Source organism: Labeo rohita, chromosome 15, assembly GCF_022985175.1.
Source record: "Labeo rohita strain BAU-BD-2019 chromosome 15, IGBB_LRoh.1.0, whole genome shotgun sequence".
NCBI classification, from domain to species: domain Eukaryota; kingdom Metazoa; phylum Chordata; class Actinopteri; order Cypriniformes; family Cyprinidae; genus Labeo; species Labeo rohita.
In genome coordinates this window covers 17,965,875-17,984,165 of record NC_066883.1, presented here as the reverse complement: position 1 = coordinate 17,984,165, position 18,291 = coordinate 17,965,875, and the positions used below count along the sequence as shown (strand labels likewise).

The 18,291-nt window shown below is 40.0% G+C and overlaps 2 protein-coding genes and 1 pseudogene across 2 annotated transcripts; all 3 read right to left on the bottom strand.

Annotated features, from left to right (window-relative positions):
- Positions 1-5,055: 5,055 nt before the first annotated feature.
- LOC127176725 (odorant receptor 131-2-like) lies at positions 5,056-6,045 on the bottom strand. Its single transcript, XM_051128490.1, has one exon. It carries the CDS (start codon positions 6,034-6,036, stop codon positions 5,056-5,058), a length of 981 nt encoding a protein of 326 aa, XP_050984447.1. The 5' UTR covers positions 6,037-6,045.
- A 5,457-nt stretch (positions 6,046-11,502) lies between these two features.
- LOC127176913 (odorant receptor 131-2-like) lies at positions 11,503-12,781 on the bottom strand (annotated as a pseudogene).
- Positions 12,782-17,057: 4,276 nt separating this feature from the next.
- On the bottom strand, positions 17,058-18,017 carry LOC127176912 (odorant receptor 131-2-like). Its single transcript, XM_051128766.1, has one exon. It carries the CDS (start codon positions 18,015-18,017, stop codon positions 17,058-17,060), a length of 960 nt encoding a protein of 319 aa, XP_050984723.1.
- Positions 18,018-18,291: the final 274 nt, after the last annotated feature.

Sequence of the window (18,291 nt, the reverse complement as noted above, 5' to 3'; positions counted from 1 at the left end):
CAGGTCCAGTTGTTCATCAGTTTAGTTTCATTTTAAAGAAAACCTTCACAGGAAGAGCTGCAGGTATATCATAGCTCCTCCCATCTTCTCTCATGAATATGGAGCAAATCAAAATTTGTAGTAGCTAAAGGTTTGTAATAAGCACAACATAAGGGATGATAAAACTTTTAAAGGTATAGTAAGAGATACCAATAGTATGTGTGTTGGAACAGGGTCGGAACTCAACTCTTTAGGTCTGTGGCCCTTGAAGAAGTGAGTTCCACACCCCTGACTTAGAAGGTAGACAGTGACCTCTGGTGTTGAGTCAGTCAGTCACCTTTATTTATATACCGCCTTTAACAATACAGAATTGTGACAAGGCGGCTGTACAGTATTAAATAGGAAACAGTACATCAACAATGCCAAAGGCAACAGTTTAGGTAAACAGTTTAACACTCACATTTTAGGTAAAGATAGTTAATCAAAAACAATAAAATAAAATGCAATATTGTGTTAAGAGAAAGTGTCCCCAACTAAGCAAGCCAGAGGCGACAGCGGCAAGGAACCAAAACTCCATCGGTGACAAATAGAGAAAAAAACCTTGGGAGAAACCAGGCTCAGTCGGGGGGCCAGTTCTCCTCTGGCCAAAGTTCCCGTGGTCTTGTGCCGACAGCCGTCTAGGTGATGTGGTCTTCACTGTGGATCCGTCTCTGGGGCTCATCTAGTTGTAGACTCCGCTGACATTCAGGGCTGTAGAGGTCATCTCTAGGTGCTGATCCACCATCTGGGCTGGGTTTGGACTGGATCCGGGGGACTGCAGTGACCATCTGATCTGGATACGGACTGGATCTGGTGGTTAATGTAACCTCGGAATAAGAGAGAAACAGACTAATATGTGACCCTGGATCACAAAACCAGTCATAAGTGTCAATTTTTCAAAATTGAGCTTTATACATCATTTGAAAGCTGAATAAATAAGCTTTCCATCGATGTATGGTTTGTCAGGATAGAACAATATTTGGCCGAGATGCAGCTATTTCAGTATGTGGAATCTGAGGGTGCAAAAAAAATCAAAATATTGAGAAAATCGCCTTTACAGTTTTCCAGATTAAGTTCTTTGCAAAGCATATTACTAATCAAAAATTAAGTTTTGATATATTTACAGTAGGAAAATTACAAAATATCTTCATGGAACATGATCTTTACTTAATTTCCTAATGATTTTTGGCATAAAAGAAAAATCTATAATTTTGACCCATACAGTGTATTTTTGGCTATTGCTACAAATATACCCCAGCGACATAAGACTGGTTTTGTGGTCCAGGGTCACATATTAGCGTAGATGCCATTCTTCTGACGATGCACTGAGTACATCGGGTGTTATGGGAAGTGTTCCCGGTTCCGGTTGACCTAATTAGTGCAGCCTAACAATCCTTTAACGGATTTGAATTATAAGAATATGTTGATTTGTTATGTGTAAGCAAGGTTAAAGAGATGGGTCTTTAATCTAGATTTAAACTGACAGAGTGTGTCTGCCTCCCGAACATTGTAGGGTAGATTGTTCCAGAGTTTGGGCGCTAGATAAGAAAATGATCTCCTGCCCGCGGTTGATTTTGATATTCTCGGTATTATCAAATTGCCAGAGTTTTGAGAACGCAGCGGACGTGAGGGACTATAATGTGATAGGAGCTCGCTCAGGTACTGAGGAGCTAAACCATTCAGGGCTTTGTAAGTAATTAGCAAGATTTTAAAATCTATACGATGTTTAATAGGGAGCCAGTGCAGTGTAGACAGAACCGGGCTAATATGATCATACTTTTTGGTTCTAGTAAGAACTCTAGCTGCTGCATTTTGGACCAGCTGGAGTTTGTTTATTAAGCGAGCAGAACAACCACCCAATAAAGCATTACAATAATCTAACCGTGAGGTCATAAATGCATGAATTAATGTTTCAGCATTTGACATTGATAGCATAGGTCGTAGTTTAGATATATTTTTGAGATGGAAAAATGCAGTTTTGCAAATACAAGAGATGTGGTTTTCAAAGGAAAGATTACCATCAAATAGCACACCTAGGTTCCTAACTGATGACGAAGAATTGACAGAACAGCCATCAAGTATTAGACAGTGTTGTAGGTTATTACACGCTGAGGTTTTAGGCCCAGTAATTAACACCTCTATTTTTTCAGAATTTAGCAGTAAGAAATTACTTGTCATCCAATTTTTTAACTCAACTACACAATCCATTAGTTTTTCAAATTGGTACGTTTCGCCGGGCCGCGAAGAAATATAGAGCTGGGTATCATCAGCATAGCAGTGAAAGCTAACACCATATTTCCTGATGATATCACCCAAGGGTAACATGTAAAGCATAAAGAGTAATGGCCCTAGTACTGAGCCTTGCGGTACTCCATACTGCACTTGTGATCGATATGATACCTCTTCATTTACTGCCACGAATTGATGGCGATCAGATAGATACGATTTGAACCATGCCAATGCACTACCATTAATGCCAACATAATTCTCAAGTCTATTCAAGAGAATGTTGTGGTCAACAGTATCAAACGCAGCACTAAGATCCAGTAGCACTAACAGAGAGATACAACCACGATCGGATGACAAGAGTAGATCATTTGTAACTCTAATAAGAGCAGTCTCAGTACTATGGTACGGTCTAAAACCTGACTGAAAATCCTCACAGATATCATATTTATGTAGGAAGGAAGATAGTTGTGAGGATACAACCTTTTCTAATATCTTTGATAGAAATGGGAGATTCGAGATAGGTCTGTAATTAGTTAACTCGTTGGGGTCAAGTTGTGTTTTTTTAATTAGAGGCTTAATAGCAGCCAGTTTGAAGGTTTTGGGGACATATCCTAATGACAGTGATGAATTAATAATATTTAGCAGAGGATCTATGAGATCTGGAAGCAAGTCTTTTAGTAGCCTAGATGGAATAGGGTCTAGCATACAAGTTGTTGGTTTAGATGATTTAACAAGTTTATACAATTCTTCCTGACCTATAGTAGAGAATGAGTTGAATTGTTCCCCAGGAGATCTATAGCGCACTATCTGATGCGACACTGTATTTGACGGCTGCATAGTGACAATTTTGTCTCTAATTTTATCGATCTTAGAAGTAAAGTAGTTCATGAAGTCATTACTGCTATGCTGATGGGCATAGTGAGTGCCTGTTGGTTCTTTATTTTTTGTTAACTTAGCCACTGTATTGAATAAATACCTAGGGTTATGTTTGTTTTCTTCTAAAAGAGTCGAAAAGTAATCAGATCTGGCCGATTTTAATGCTTTTCTGTACGATAGGGTACATTCCCGCCAAGCAGTACGAAAAACCTCTAATTTTGTTTTCCTCCAGCTGCGCTCCATTTTCCGGGCTGCTCTCTTTAGGGCGCGAGTGTGCTCATTATACCACGGGGTCGGACTATTTTCCTTAATCTTCCTTAGGCGCAGAGGAGCGACCGTATCTAGAGTCCTGGAAAAGAGTCAATAGTTTCTGTTACATCCTCAAGTTTTTCTGAGCTATTGGACATGCTGAGGAATTCAGATAAGTCAGGAAGATTACTTAGAAAGCAATCTTTTGTAGTAGAAGTGATGGTTCTACCATACTTGTAATAAGGAGTTGAATTTACAGTTTTAGTCATCTGGAGAATACACAAGACTAGATAATGATCAGAGATATCATCACTTTGCTGCAGAATCTCAACGGCATTGACATCAATTCCATGTGACAGTATTAAGTCTAGAGTATGATTTCGACAATGAGTGGGACCTGACACGTGTTGTCTAACTCCAATAGAATTTAGAATGTCTGTAAATGCAGCTGCCAGTGCATCATTTTCAATATCAACATGGATGTTAAAGTCACCTACTATTAAGACCTTATCTGTAACCAACACCAGCTCAGATATAAAGTATCAAAGCATCAGTATTGAGTATCAAAACCTGCAGGAGCAGATATGATACAGTGCTGCTGTGTGTGTGTGTGTTTTTTTTTTGTTCTGTTTTTTGAAAAAGCAATTAGTTAGACCCATTTTGGTTTCTTTTATTTTCTTTGTTTATCAAACGTATTAAACAGTTGTGCACACATTAAATGTTCCATATCCAACATAATATTCAGGTATGAGAATTAGGAAAGGCAGTTTAAGTTAAAGCTGAGCAGATGACCTGAATATTTTATTGTTTTAAAGCTTTGTGGTAGAACACTGAAAACACAGTCTAGATGTACTTGTAGAATCATTTTGTACAATAGTGCAACATACACTGCATACTAAACAACAGAGCTGTCATTCATGGTTCATAAAAAAAAAAAAAAAACTTTTACATGAAAAAACATCGAAAAAAGTTGACAAACTTCGTAAGGAGAACTCTGTGTGCAGTTATAAAAAGTGATCCAAGTATTGAGAATTGGGTGAAGCAATTGGATAAAAATATATATATATAAATTACTTGAATGATTAAAAAAAAAAAAAATCATTGCATTTGACTATGTGTGATGATTATCCGTAGAAAAAGGCCTGTCCCAAAGCTAATATTATTAAAACAAAATTATTATTAATAAAACAATGTATGTGCATTATATCATAATTAAACTACAATTGTTTCTTTTTATTAGAAATTTGATGCCAGGTTGTTTTACCCATACACTAGCTACTACCTGACACATTGTTACAACATATGGATATTACAGACAGTGACTGAATCCTACTCACACTGTCTTAAAAAAAACAGTGTGCACCTTGCAATATTTGATAGATAGATAGATAGATAGACAGATAGATAGATAGATAGATAGATAGATAGATAGATGATAGATAGATAGATAGATGATAGATAGATGATAGACAGACAGACAGACAGACAGATAGATAGATAGATAGATAGATAGATAGATAGATAGATAGATAGATAGATAAATAGATATTAATAAAATCCATATTAAACATATTTTAAATATTTACTAAACAACATTTGTCAAACATAGTATACCACTGCAAGGCAAAATACATTTATAAGTTATTGAATGAGTGAAACACTACACTACACATTGTGTGAGGTTTAATTATTTATGGAAATGTTTACTACACCTCTAAAAGTTTTATCATCTCTTATTTTGTGCTTATTACAAACCAAAATGCCACAAAAGACATAATATTTAAGAGCATTGGAAAACTTTTTGTCTCGTAATCCATAAACTAAGGAACTCAGACAACGAGGCAAGATCAAAAACAAAATGAAATTTGAGTATTTTACATTTACAAATAGCATGACATCTACTTTCCATAAAGGCATTTCTATATAAGGGGTTATAAGATGCATCATACACAGAAGCAGCTGAATACCATGCAGAATAACAGTTTTGAGACCCTTTTTTGTTGAGTTTTTCCTCTCTGAGGAGGCAGATCTGGCTGCCAGCATAATCTTGAAGTAGGTGGAGACAACAGTACAGAACATTATGATGAATATGAGCTGTAGACTCGACGCTCTCATGTCTGCCAACCATTTTATCTGTAACATGACCTCCAGACTACACACAACATAAAGGTACAAGAAACCAGGAGGAATGTTAACAAAAGAGACTGTGAATATAAATAGCGGAATGACAGAACTGACACCCCATATGATAAAAAGCCCAATGAAGGTGTTTTTGGGGGTGGAGATGCTGGCATGTCTTAAAGGCATACATATGGCCACATAGCGCTCCAAACACATGGCTACAAGAGTCATGGGTGAACAAAGAGTAAGCAAAGACATAAGTGTGCACAAGATATAGCAAGGAATTATATGCACAGGATACTGGTAAAATCCCCCCATGAGGGTTAAATCAGTCAACACCATAAGGGCAGAGTCAATAAAAAGAGTCTGAGCAAACAGCATGTAGCGTGTGTCCCTGAAGGTCTCTTTCTTCAGAAAGGTGAACATCATCAGTCCGTTCACATAGAGAAGAATCCCCACCAGTACCTGCACCAACAAAGGCTTCTCATTTATCGCTTTCAAATTAGATTTGCTGCTCAAATTGTTGTTTTCTGTCAAGTTCATCTTGACAGCAAAAATAAAACATGAAAAAAACTCATAAAGCCAGAAGGTGAAAGCTGTGATGTACCTCAAGGCAGCTGGAGTGAACCTCCTAGCTGTCCTCCCTTTGTGCTGTTTTTATAGCGCTTTAGATGGGCTGGGCCTTATTTTGTTTACAGATACTCATGTGTCATCAGTGCAGATGTTTCTGTGATCTCAATGCTGATTTCATCATTTGGTATAAATCTGACAACAAAGAGATAACATTTTGGATTTAAAGATGATATTGTGTGTGGTTGTTTTTTGGTAGACCTACAGAACCAAATCAAATAATGTAAAGTGTCATTAACATGGTAGTTTAGCTTTATATACTATAACATTAAAAGAGGAAAAATATATACTTTTAGGAAAATTCAGGCACCAGAAAATAACCACGTTTCCATTTCAGTCAGTCACGTTCAACATTACGTCGACAACTGATCTATGGGGTCTCACTTGGAAGCCTCTAAATAGTAAAAAACATTTGTGAGTGGAATTTCCATGCCTTTCCACTCATCTGTGCACACAGATATATACTTGACAGGTATATTGTGTCCCATATTCTGAATATGTGCTCTGCATTAAACCCATCCAAGTGCACACACACAGCAGTGAGTAGTGAACACACGCACACACTGAGACTTACTGAGGCTTGAACCCTTGACCTTTGGGTTACAAGTCTGACTTTCTAACCATTAGGCCACAACTGCACCTTACATAAGCAGGTGGTGTGCATCCACTCATTTAGATTTTTGCTTAGGAGCCGAGTGGTTGCTGACGATACAAGAGAGATCTATCTTACTGATCACCTCTTGCTATAGGAGGGTTCTCTTTTACTGGACATTTTATCTATGGTGCAATCAGCTGTGTTTCGCCTCTGCATAGCACAGCTAAGTGCTGCGATTCCACCGTGGGCACTTCTGCTTGAAAGAGCAGTCTGAACTGCTAAAAAAGCAACATGGACAAGAACATCTTTTTAAAAATGGCTCTTCATCCGTCTGTTTCTAGATACAGTTGTTTTCTGTTTCCCTCTCATGGGCATGATCATTGTCTCTCATGTGAATGGCTCGTGCCCATATCTCTCCTTGCGAGGGGAAGAGTAACCACTGCTGCTGACAAGCCCGGTCCATCTAGCAAACAGAGGGTCATGTTGCTTAATACACATGGAGATCTAAGGGTGACAATAGGAGATCTTCCTTTAGGCAAGTTCTCGCAGACCGTGGATCTCCCACTCCCACTCCTCTAAGATGTTGCACTCGCAACACCCTCGTGCCAGTCTTGCCATCTCTTTTGGGGCTCCCAATGATGATCAGATGTCGTTCACTGCATCGGAGGGAGAGCCAAAGTCCTTAGAGGAGGATGGCTTGGCTGAGCTTTTCCCTTCTGGGGTGTTTGCGAGGTCCAAGTCAGAATCTGAGTTGATGGCCATGATCGTCTGGGCAGCTGAGAATATTAGACTTTAGCGGAAGCCTCCATCCAACCTGGAGCCTTGTCTGCTGGACGATTGGTTTCAGGGTGCTGGCCACGACACTCAGCCGCAACCTGCCTCAGTGCCTTCTTTCCCAAAAGTACATGAGAAAGTCAAGGACAGCACCTTTTTCTTCCAGAAGCCACTTAGCTACTTCCCTCACTAACCTCAATGGTGGGGCTGCCAAGGGTTACGCAGACTGAGTGTGTGGTTGCCATCCATCTGTGTCCACAGGGCAGTGTCACCTTGAGGGGTTGCCTGTGTCTTGGCACAGATCCTTGGCTGGACAATGGCCACTCTGGTGATCCAGGAGCAGTATCTTTTGTTCCCTTTGGTTTCTGTTTCTGTTTTCTGTTGTCATAAATGTAGTGGACGGCACATTCCGGGGCCCCTCTCTGACCATGATAGTGGACAAAGGTTTGCTACATTTTGATTAGATCTTGGTGGACTAACATAAGCAAGCTGTTCAACGCCATCAGATAAAACAATAAGAAGACCTTTGGTACAAAGCCTGGGAAGGACAGAACTTCCTATTGGTCAAAATGCAGTTTCTGCCCTCCACCCACCTTGAGACTGATTCCTAAGGTTTTGTCCTGTGACCAAACATAAAAATTCTGTTGGACCTCCAGATGCAGCAGCAGTGGGTGAATCAGAGAGAGATCACAAAGATCCATCCAAATCCATGTTTTCAAACCGTAAAACTGATGCACACTACAATACACACATATTCACAGAAATAAGTATTCCTAGTGACAGCAAAGTGTAGTGCAACATCTTACACAAACTTGGCTGTTAATGAACAATTGAATGCATGCATAACACTTCAATCTTTTCCCCATCATGTTTGGACTTAATGTGTTTGTAACATTGCCTAATGTATTCTGGTTAAGGTTTGTGTTTGGACTATGCAAATAAATTCCACAGGAGGAAACAAGGGTAGGCCACCACGTGTCCCCCTATTCTGAACCAGCCACTCACAGCACGGAAATGGAGAAGCGCGAAATTGCAATCTCCTCTTCATCAGAAAGGGATAAAGGTACCCTTCCAAAAGACACTGCTTGTTCTAAGTCTGAGTCCTGTGAAGGAAGGGACACTAACAGAGCAACAAGGCTCTGAGTCTCCCATCCAGAGAGAGTCTCCGGCATGTCCAGGAGATGCTAACAGATCAACTCCTTTTGAGTCTTTCGTCCAGAGACTAACAGATAGCAAGTCAGAGTCTCCAGCTTTTGAGGCAGCAACAGATACGACCAAATTCTGAGACTCCAGCCTGCGAGGAAAGAGATACTCTACGTCCAGCGAGACAACAACAGATGCAGCACGTCTCCATTCTAGAGAGACAAAGTGAACTGACCAAGTTATGAGTCTCTAGCCCAGAGAGACAGCATTCAGCATTCTACAGCGCTTCATGTTCAAGGCTGTTGAAACGGATTCCTGCTCCATTCCCCACTGTACTGCTACCAGCACAACCAGTGGATGAAGTCACCACCACCGGATTGCTCACTCAACCACAGAGAACGTTAATATCACTTACAAACCTCTACCAGAGACCTTGGCATTGTTGTATATTGTCAGTATATGATGTTTCAGAGTAACATTAGATATTATATAGCTGATTGCAGTTGATAACAAATCGTACTGTATTTGTTTGATGCATAATAAGGTTCTTCACCTTATTTGTTTCAGAGAAGCAACAGTTTATCTTTCCACGAGATAACATAGCTCTGACATAGCAACACCCAGCATAATCACTTGCATTTTATGCAGCTTATGCACTTTATTCCCTTTTCATTCACGTTATTCACTGAGTTCACATGTTCACCCTTACATCTAATCTGGCTAAGTAAACATTAAGCATATTTTGGCATGCTGTACTGGGGGAGAACCCAGAGAACTCCCCCATCCCAAGTATCGGATGAGGACAGATTAAGACTGAGGAGTTGGGGTGGAGGGGGGATGCTGAAAAACAGTCGAATTACGGAGGTAAGTCGGCTGTGTGCATATATATGACTTGTGTTCATTTGGATGATGAGCTAGACGAGTTGCACCTGTGCCGAATTAGTTGATTATCTGATCGTGCTCCTCCCGAACTTTGCTATCAAACATCATTAGTTGTTGATTACTCTTGTCTATCTTTTGTTAATAAAATTTATTTTATTACATCTTGTGTCTTCCTTGTTTTGATAATACACTAAGATGTTCTACAAGTTAGAGATCCCACCAATCTTTCTTATGTGATGTACTTAGAACTACACATTAATTAACATGTGATCCAAGAATCATAACGTCATCTGTGACGTGAGTACCCATCACTACACTATTTCGCCTCCCTAGATTGGCGAAAGCAAAATTCACTACATAAATATCAGACGTGTTTGATATTTACAGTGCTGAAGAACATAATACATTTTACAAAGAACTGAATACAAATATAAATACAAACACAAGTATAAGCTCCCTGGCTTGCATGCCAGCTGCTCCTCTAAAAACCATGAGAAGATCGTCACACTTCTGTCTTTTACTTTAGTTTTTTTTTCTCCGTTGAGAGTTTCGTGCTCTAAGTTTTGATGCTAAGCCGTGTCCCAGACATCTGTGCCCACATCAAAACTTCAGCTAGCATACACGACTCCACACCATGCTTCAGCCAACACCCAAGACTTCACATCTAACGACCACAGAACTTCCAACCAATCAGCAACCTTGGGAAACCCCTTTCTGCAACTACAACAAAAGGGAATCTCCTAAAAGGCAACGCAAGTACAACCTCCAGATTCTAGCTGAACTGGTGCATTTAATATAGCGTCCAATAGCCTTACTGAGAAACTCAATGCAAGCACTTCATATTTTCACTCTTAGATTTATTCAATAAATGTCTTAGATTTATTCAACAAAGCGTTATGTATTTTGAAAAGATAAGTAGCTTGTGTTTCGTCCTTACAAGTTAATGTCTTAGACTGCCGATCTTGTTACTGTGCTAATAAATAGTGGTTTCACTATATTTTGGATATTAATATCCATTGCAGAGTTAATGTTATACGGCTCGTTCAATGAATCGCTGGCCGAACCAGTGATCAGCCATAGAACAGTGATTCTGTTCAAAATCCCTATGAATTCATAATTAATTCCTAATGTCTTTATTTATTGAAATGACACTTTATTCAGATTTGTTTAGATGTTTATTATATTTTCACTTTCACAAGTAGAGCAGAAAGAAAATGACTTGACCAAATATTTCTGACTCTTCAGATAAACAATAAAATATATTAAACTTCATGTAGAAATATTACTCATTTTACATTGTATTCATAGCACACACACACACACACACAACATGACAATAAAGTTAATATGATACACATACAGCTTCAAGCTTCTAAATAAATTAGAGCATTAATGACAAAATAAAATCATCTTACTATTTTGTCATTATAGATTTCATTATGTACATTGTTTCTTAAATCTTTACACATGTGCCAGCACACATCAAACACTACTTTGCATTAATGAAATATCATGCCTTCAATGCTATTTTTACACCATTTCACTGACATAAAAAAGAATAAAAGACAAAAAAGAAAGAAATACATAAAAGATCTTCCTGCCATCTGTGCCTATTCAATTCCATGTAAGAGGTTATCCTCACCTTACATAAACAGGTGTCCATTATGACAATCCTTTATGAGTTCTAGACTAAGTATTTGACAAAAGCTTAAAACTGGTTTCAACCAACGTGAAAACTGCATGGTATGTGTGTTGGAACAGGATTGGAACTAAACTTTGCAGGGCTGTGGCCCTCGAGGAAGTGAGTTTGACACCCCTGAATTAGAAGGTAGATAGTGACCTCTCGTGGTAAGTAAGAAACACTGCAGGAGCAGATATAATAAGGTGCTTTGGTTTAAAAAACTTTTTGGATAAGGGGGGATAGTTCAACTCTAAAAACCATGCAAGGCAAAGGCACTCAAATAGCATGACAAATAGCATGATATTTACTTTCCATAAAACATTTCTATATAAGGGATTAAAAGCTGCATCATGCACAGAAGCAGCTGAACACCATGGAGAATAATAGTTTTGAGAACCTTTGTTCCTTTGTTGTGAGTTTGTTGAGTTTTTCCTTTCTGAGGAGACAAATCTGGCCGCCAACATAATCTTGAAGTAGGTGGAGACAACAATACAGAACATGATGATGAATATGAGCTGTAGACTTGACGCTCTCATGTCTGCCAGCCATTTTATCTCTAACATTACTTCCAGGCTACAATGGCATACATATGGCCACATAGCGCTCCTAACACATGGCTACAAGAGTCATGGGAGAACAAATAGAGAGTAAAGACATAACTGTGCGGAAGATATAACAAGGAATTATACGCACGAGGTACTGGTATAATGACCTCATGACGGATAAATCGGTCAACACCAAAAGAAAAGAGTCAACAAAAAGGGTCTGAGCAAACAGAATGTAGTGTGTGTCCCTGAAAGTCTCTTTTTTTAGAAAGGTGAAAATCATCAGTCCATTCACATAGAGAAGAATCCCCACCAGTACCTGCACCACCAAAGGCTTCTCATTTATTGCTTTCAAATAAAATGTGCAGCTCAAATTGTTGTTCCCCTTCAGGAACTTGAGCTGTGTCCGAAAACACTAGGAGAATGCCTACAGCATTGTTGCGTCTGTCACCCTGTTTTTTCATGCTAGTTCGCACAACTTTTATTTAAGGGTGTCATGTCTAGCAATGCTAGCAAGGGCAAGAGTGGTGAGAGCAGATCGCGTTACAGGCTGTGTGTTCCACCCTGCAAGCACTACATCACTAGCGGGGATACACACAGCATGCGCGTGGTCTGTTTGGGAGCACAAGGGAGGGTCCGCATCGCAAACGTCTTCCTTTGTGGATGCTCCGCTTCCAGAAGACTCTCTTCGAGGAGGGAGCCTTCACCAGCGTTCCCCACGGTGCTGGCCCCGCTTCCGCCGAGGCGGAGCGGTTGCTGCATTTGTGGGGTTCGCAGCTGGATCTGTTGGAGGGAATGAAGACGGGTGACGCCCTATCTCCGAGGAGGTTGGTGTGGAGAGCGCGGTTGAGGATCCATTCCAGATCACCTTAGTACGAGGAACTGTTGGAGGTGGTAACTCATGCTGTGACCAAGCTTAACATTGATTGACTCGCCAAGGAACAGGCTGAGCCGCAGAGAAGCAAGTTGGATGAGCACTTTCTGCGGAGCAAGCCACCACCTCCGTGCCGGAGCCTTCCCTTCTTCCCCGACCTCCATGCAAAAGTTTCGAGGTTGTGGGTAGGACCGTTCTCAGCCCGCTTGTTCATTCCTGCCTTGGATTATTACGGCAAAGTGACGGGACTGGGCGATGCCCCGGGGGGAGCAGACCTTGGCCAGTTATCTGTCCCCCAGCGTGGAATATTCTTTGAAGGCTACATGGCAGCAGGTCAGCTGGGGCATGTTATCACACCATGTCTGTGCTCCAAGCATATCAGGCAGACCTGCTAGAAGAGCTAGATGAGGGTAAGGAGGTTGACGTTTCAGAAGTTCTTTGTACCGCTGATTTGGCTCTCCACACCACCAAAGAGACCGCCCGTGCCATTGGACGGTCTATGTCAGCTCTGGTGGCAGTGGAGAGACATCACTGGTTGACCCTGTCTGACATGAAGGAGAAGGACAGGGTCTTCCTACGCTTTCTGGCTTGTTTGGCAATGCAGTCGATTCTGTCGTCAGCAGGTACCAGGAGGCGCGAAAACAAGTGGTGGTGTTCCAGTGGTACCTCCCTCGCCGCTCTCTGGCTTCTGGGACTGCTGGGCATGAACCCCAACCGTGTACCTGCTCCTTGTACCGTAAGGTACAAAAACTGAGCGCCGCTACTTGAGCTCCCCCGTTCCGGGACCAAGACCAGTGGTGCCCTAGGCCGGGGGCTTCCAAGGCTAGGCCCGACCTGCGGGTCATGCTCCAGTCGAGGAAGCCCTCGACCAAGCGCTCCTGACGGTCCGCTGTTACAAGACACCGAACTACCAGTTCAGTCAACACCAGAGGCCAGCATCGAGAGGCTAGTTCCCTTAGTAGACTATTTGGCAGCGTGGGAACTACTGCCAAACATGTCTCTGGTTATGGAACAAGAAGTAGAGACCCTACTTATATGGGAGCAGATGTCCTGTTGAGACAGGGACAGAGGCCCGGGGAATAGATGCTTCACCCCGAGGTGGTGAAGCAGATTTGGAGAGTGTTTGGTCTGGCTAAAGTGGATCTGTTTGCAACGAGAGAGAATGCTCAATGTCCCCTTTGGTAGTCTCTGACTCATCCAGCTCCTCTGGGGGTCAAGGCTCATTCAACTCAAGGTATGGCAGCCTCTAAGGCCCTTCTGGCAGGTACCCCTATGCAGGACATCTGCAACGCTGTGGGATTGGTCCACGCCCCTCACCTTTGTTAGGTTTTACAACCTAGATCTTTGAGCCGCTCCCGGCTCCTCTGTTCTCCTGCCCTAGCTGCATCCTAGGCAGGGATTTGGAAGTCTGGTGGTGTGGGCATCTCGTTCCCCTAGCGTTTTTGGACACAGCTCGAGTTCCTGAAGGGGAACATCCCAGATGTACCTCAGGGCAAATGGAGCGAACCTCCTAGCTCTCCTCCCTTTGTACTGTTTTTATAGAGATTTAGATGGGCTGAACCACATTTTGTTTACAGATGCATGTGTCATCACTGCAGATGTTTCTAGGATCTCAGTGCTGATTTCATCATTTGGAATGAATCTGACAAAAAAGGATAACATTTTAGGTTAAAAAGATATTGTTTGTGGGTTTTTTTTTTTTTTTTTTTTTTTTTTGACGTATGAAATGCAAGCAATGCAAAGTGTCATTAACCTGGTAGTTTAGCTTTATACTATAACATAAAAGGAGAAAAATATATACTCATTCAGGCATTAAAACTGTAGTAGAAAATAACCATGTTTCCCTTTCAGTCAACTGATGTATGGGGTATCACTTAGGAGCCACAATTACATTTGAGTAGCAAAAAACTGCTCACCTTTGGTTAATAAGTCCAACTCTTTGACCATTAGGCAAAAACTGCCATTTATATAAGAAGGTGCAATGCATTCATTCAGATTTTTGCTGAGGAGTGGTTGCTGATTATACAAAAGCAACCAATCACCTCAGACTATAGGAAGGTTCTTTTTTGCTGGACATTTTATCTATAGTGCAATCAGCTGTTTTTTGCCTCAGCACAGCTAAGTGCTGCAATTCCACCCTGGGTGCTTTGGTTTGAAAGAGAAGTCTTCCTAAAAGAACATTTTAAAGATGCTTCTTCATCCATGTGTTTCTGGACACTGGATACAGTCATTTCCTGTTCTCCTCTGATGGGCATGTTACTTTAGAAAGTAATTAGTTATAGTTACTAGTTACTTCTCACAAATAGAAACTGAGTTAATAACTGAGTTACATCATTATAAAAGTAACTAATTACCAGAGACAAAATGAAGCCAGGCTCAGTACTTGCGTTTGCAAGGCACTTTGGTCAGCCCCTCTAGTGAGCTTGCTTCCCCACAGTGATTTCCTTCAGGAGATCTCATTTGTATTTCTTCCATGGCATGGATTCCCTGTTGGCAAACCCATGTCTTTTCATAGACAGAATTGCTTCTGTCCAGTCCGTGCATTACTGATAATTTCCTCCCCCTCACACAGTAATCTTCAGCTTTTTCAAATTATACTGATCACATAGTATCAAACTGAAGAGGAAAGAGATCATAAACTTTTAGTATAGTTAGAAAGTGGTAAGTGGTAAGTAAGAGATACTGCAGAAGCAGATGACTAGCCTACCAATCACTGTAAGTGACTTGGTCACTGGTTTCCCAACTTTTGAGTGACTTTGGAATGGAATCATTTTGGTTTGGTTTAATTATGTGTTTTAAGCTTGCCATCTAAATGCTTCATATTCAATATCATATTAAATAGGCACATGAATGGCACAACCACCACCACTACTTTATGAACCAACAGGTTAATTTCCATGTTTACAAAACTAAATACGACAGTAACACCAAAATCTAAAAAAAAAAAAAATAAAAAAAAATAAAAAACTACCAGAACTATCAGATGTACCTGCAAACCTACACAGGTCTTTTACCAACTAACACAAAAGGTAACAATTTAAGAATTTTGTACTGTAATGTAGCATTTACTGCAGTGAATTCTAAACAGTCTTTGTAAAGACATTTTTACAAGAAAACATTGTATAATGCTACCTTACATTCTTTAGGATATTATTTTATGAGTGGCAAAGTGTGCTTGTTATAAAAGAATGAGTTAATATGAGACATGCTTTAGTGGTTTTAGTGCAGTTTAAATGTTAAATTAACAGCTGAAGTTGAAACTTGAGCAGTTTTGAATAAGAGACATAAAAACATACCTAAATGATTAAATATCAAAATAATTTTCAGGGCCATTTTATGTTGACATTTGACAGTGCATTGCAATTGCCTAGTGCAGAGGTGGCCAACGTTGGTCGTGGAGAGCCACAGTCCTGCAGAGTTTTTCCCCAACCTTGATAAAAAAAAAAGTTCACCTGTTTGTGGCTTTCCAGTAACCCTTAGACCTTGATTAGCTTGTTAATGTGCGTTTGATTAGGGCTGGAGCGAAACTCTGCAGGACTGTGGCTCTCCAGGACCAACGATGGCCACCCCTGGCCTAGTGTGACAATTTAAGAAAAAGCAGGAAAAGGCCAAGTAATCGTTGTTATTAAAATAATAAAATATTGTATGTGCGTATGTGGACACAGAAATGTCATAATTAAACTGCCATTGTCTCTTTTTATTAGAAATTTTTCAAAATGTCAAAATGTTTCATCTAAATCAACTTGATGCACCTGATATTGACAGCATGGATAATTGCTGAGCATGATGAACAGTTTAATCTTCAAATTTTATATGAGAAATGAGTCCTCAGTCAGGTAGAGAGTATTCTTTGTGATCAGACTCATTTCTTGTATTTACAGTATGAACGGCTTCCTTCTGGTGGAAGATATAGAGTCCCAATGTTAAATAGATATAAGAATCCTTTGTACCTGTTACATTGAACAAGAGTTCATCTTGATCTTATTTTGAGTTTATCTTGCTGTTTATCATTGTATATACTGTATTATTATTTTGTATGTCTGCAGCAACATGTAGTCCACAACAAATTTTCTTTTGAGGACAATAAAGTATACTACTACTATAGCTACCACCTGACACACTATAGTTACAACATATGGATATTATAGACAGTGACTTGACATCCTTCTGGCATCTTAATAAAAACATCACTATCACCATACACAGTGTCATTAAAACTTTAGCCTATTTTATAGATAGATATTACAAAGTTAAATATTTACACATTATATAAAATAAATGTATTCATAAATGTTTATTAAATACATTTAAATATATTTAATAAAAATCAGATGTATTTTGTCATACATAGCATACTCAATGTGAGCCAAAATAAATTATTTTATATGATTAAAATTATTGCTTTAATTTTTGAGGTTTAATTGTTTATGGAAATGCTTGCTAAACCTCTAAAGGTTTAACATCCCTTATTCTGTGCTTATTACAGCCACAAAAAATGCCACAAAATGCATAATATTTAAGAGCATTATAAAACTTTTTGTCTCGTAATCCATAAACTAAGGGACTCAGACAACGAGGCAAGATCAAAAACAAAATGAAATTTGAGTATCTTACATTTACAAATAGCATGACATCTACTTTCCATAAAGGCATTTCTATATAAGGGGTTATGAGCTGCATCATAGACAGAAGCAGCTGAACACCATGCAGAATAACAGTTTTAAGACCCTTATTTGTTGACTTCTTCCTCTCGGAGGAGGCAGATCTGGCTGCCAGCATAATCTTGAAGTAGGTGGAGACAATAATACAAAACATTATCATGAGTAAGAGCTGTAGACTTGACGCTCTCATGTCTGCCAACCATTTTACCTGTAACATGAGCTCCACGCTACACACAACGTATGTGTGAAAGAAACCAGGAGGAATATAAGCAAAAGAGGCTATTAAAACAAACAACGGAATGACAGAACTGACACCCCATATGATAGAAAGCCCAATGAAGGTGTTTTTGGGGGTGGAGATGCTGGCGTGTCTTAAAGGCATACATATGGCCACATAACGCTCCAAACACATGGCTACAAGGGTCATGGGTGAACAAACATAGAGCAAAAACATAAGTGTGCACAAGATATAGCAAGGAATTATATGCATGGGGTACTGGTAAAATGCAACCATGAGGGTTAAATCAGTCAACACCATAAGGGCAGAGTCAACAAAAAGAGTCTGAGCAAACAGAATGTAACGTGTGTCCCTGAAGGTCTCTTTCTTCAGAAAGGTGAAAATCATCAGTCCGTTCACATAGAGAAGAATCCCCACCAGTACCTGCACCACCAAAGGCTTCTCATTTATCGCTTTCAAATTAGATGTGTTGCTCAAATTGTTGTTTTCTGTTAAGTTCATCTTGGCAGCAAAAATAAGCCATAAAAAAAAAAGGTGGAGGTTGTGATGTACCTCAAGGCAAATGGAGTGAACCTCCTAGCTCTCCTCCCTTTGTGCTGTTTTTATAGACCTTTAGATGGGCTGAGCCTTATTTTGTTGACAAACACTCATATGTCACCAGTACAGATGTTTCTACTCAGTGCTGATTTCATCAATTAGGGTCAAGCTGACAAAACAAATAAAATATTAGACTGAAAGATGACATTGTGTGTGCTTGTGTGTTTAGGCTTGTAGC

Excerpts from the sequence above, each read along its gene's own strand:
- LOC127176725 (XM_051128490.1), bottom strand. The coding sequence starts at position 6,036 with ATGAACTTGACAGAAAACAACAATTTGAGCAGCAAATCTAATTTGAAA.
- LOC127176912 (XM_051128766.1), bottom strand. The coding sequence starts at position 18,017 with ATGAACTTAACAGAAAACAACAATTTGAGCAACACATCTAATTTGAAA.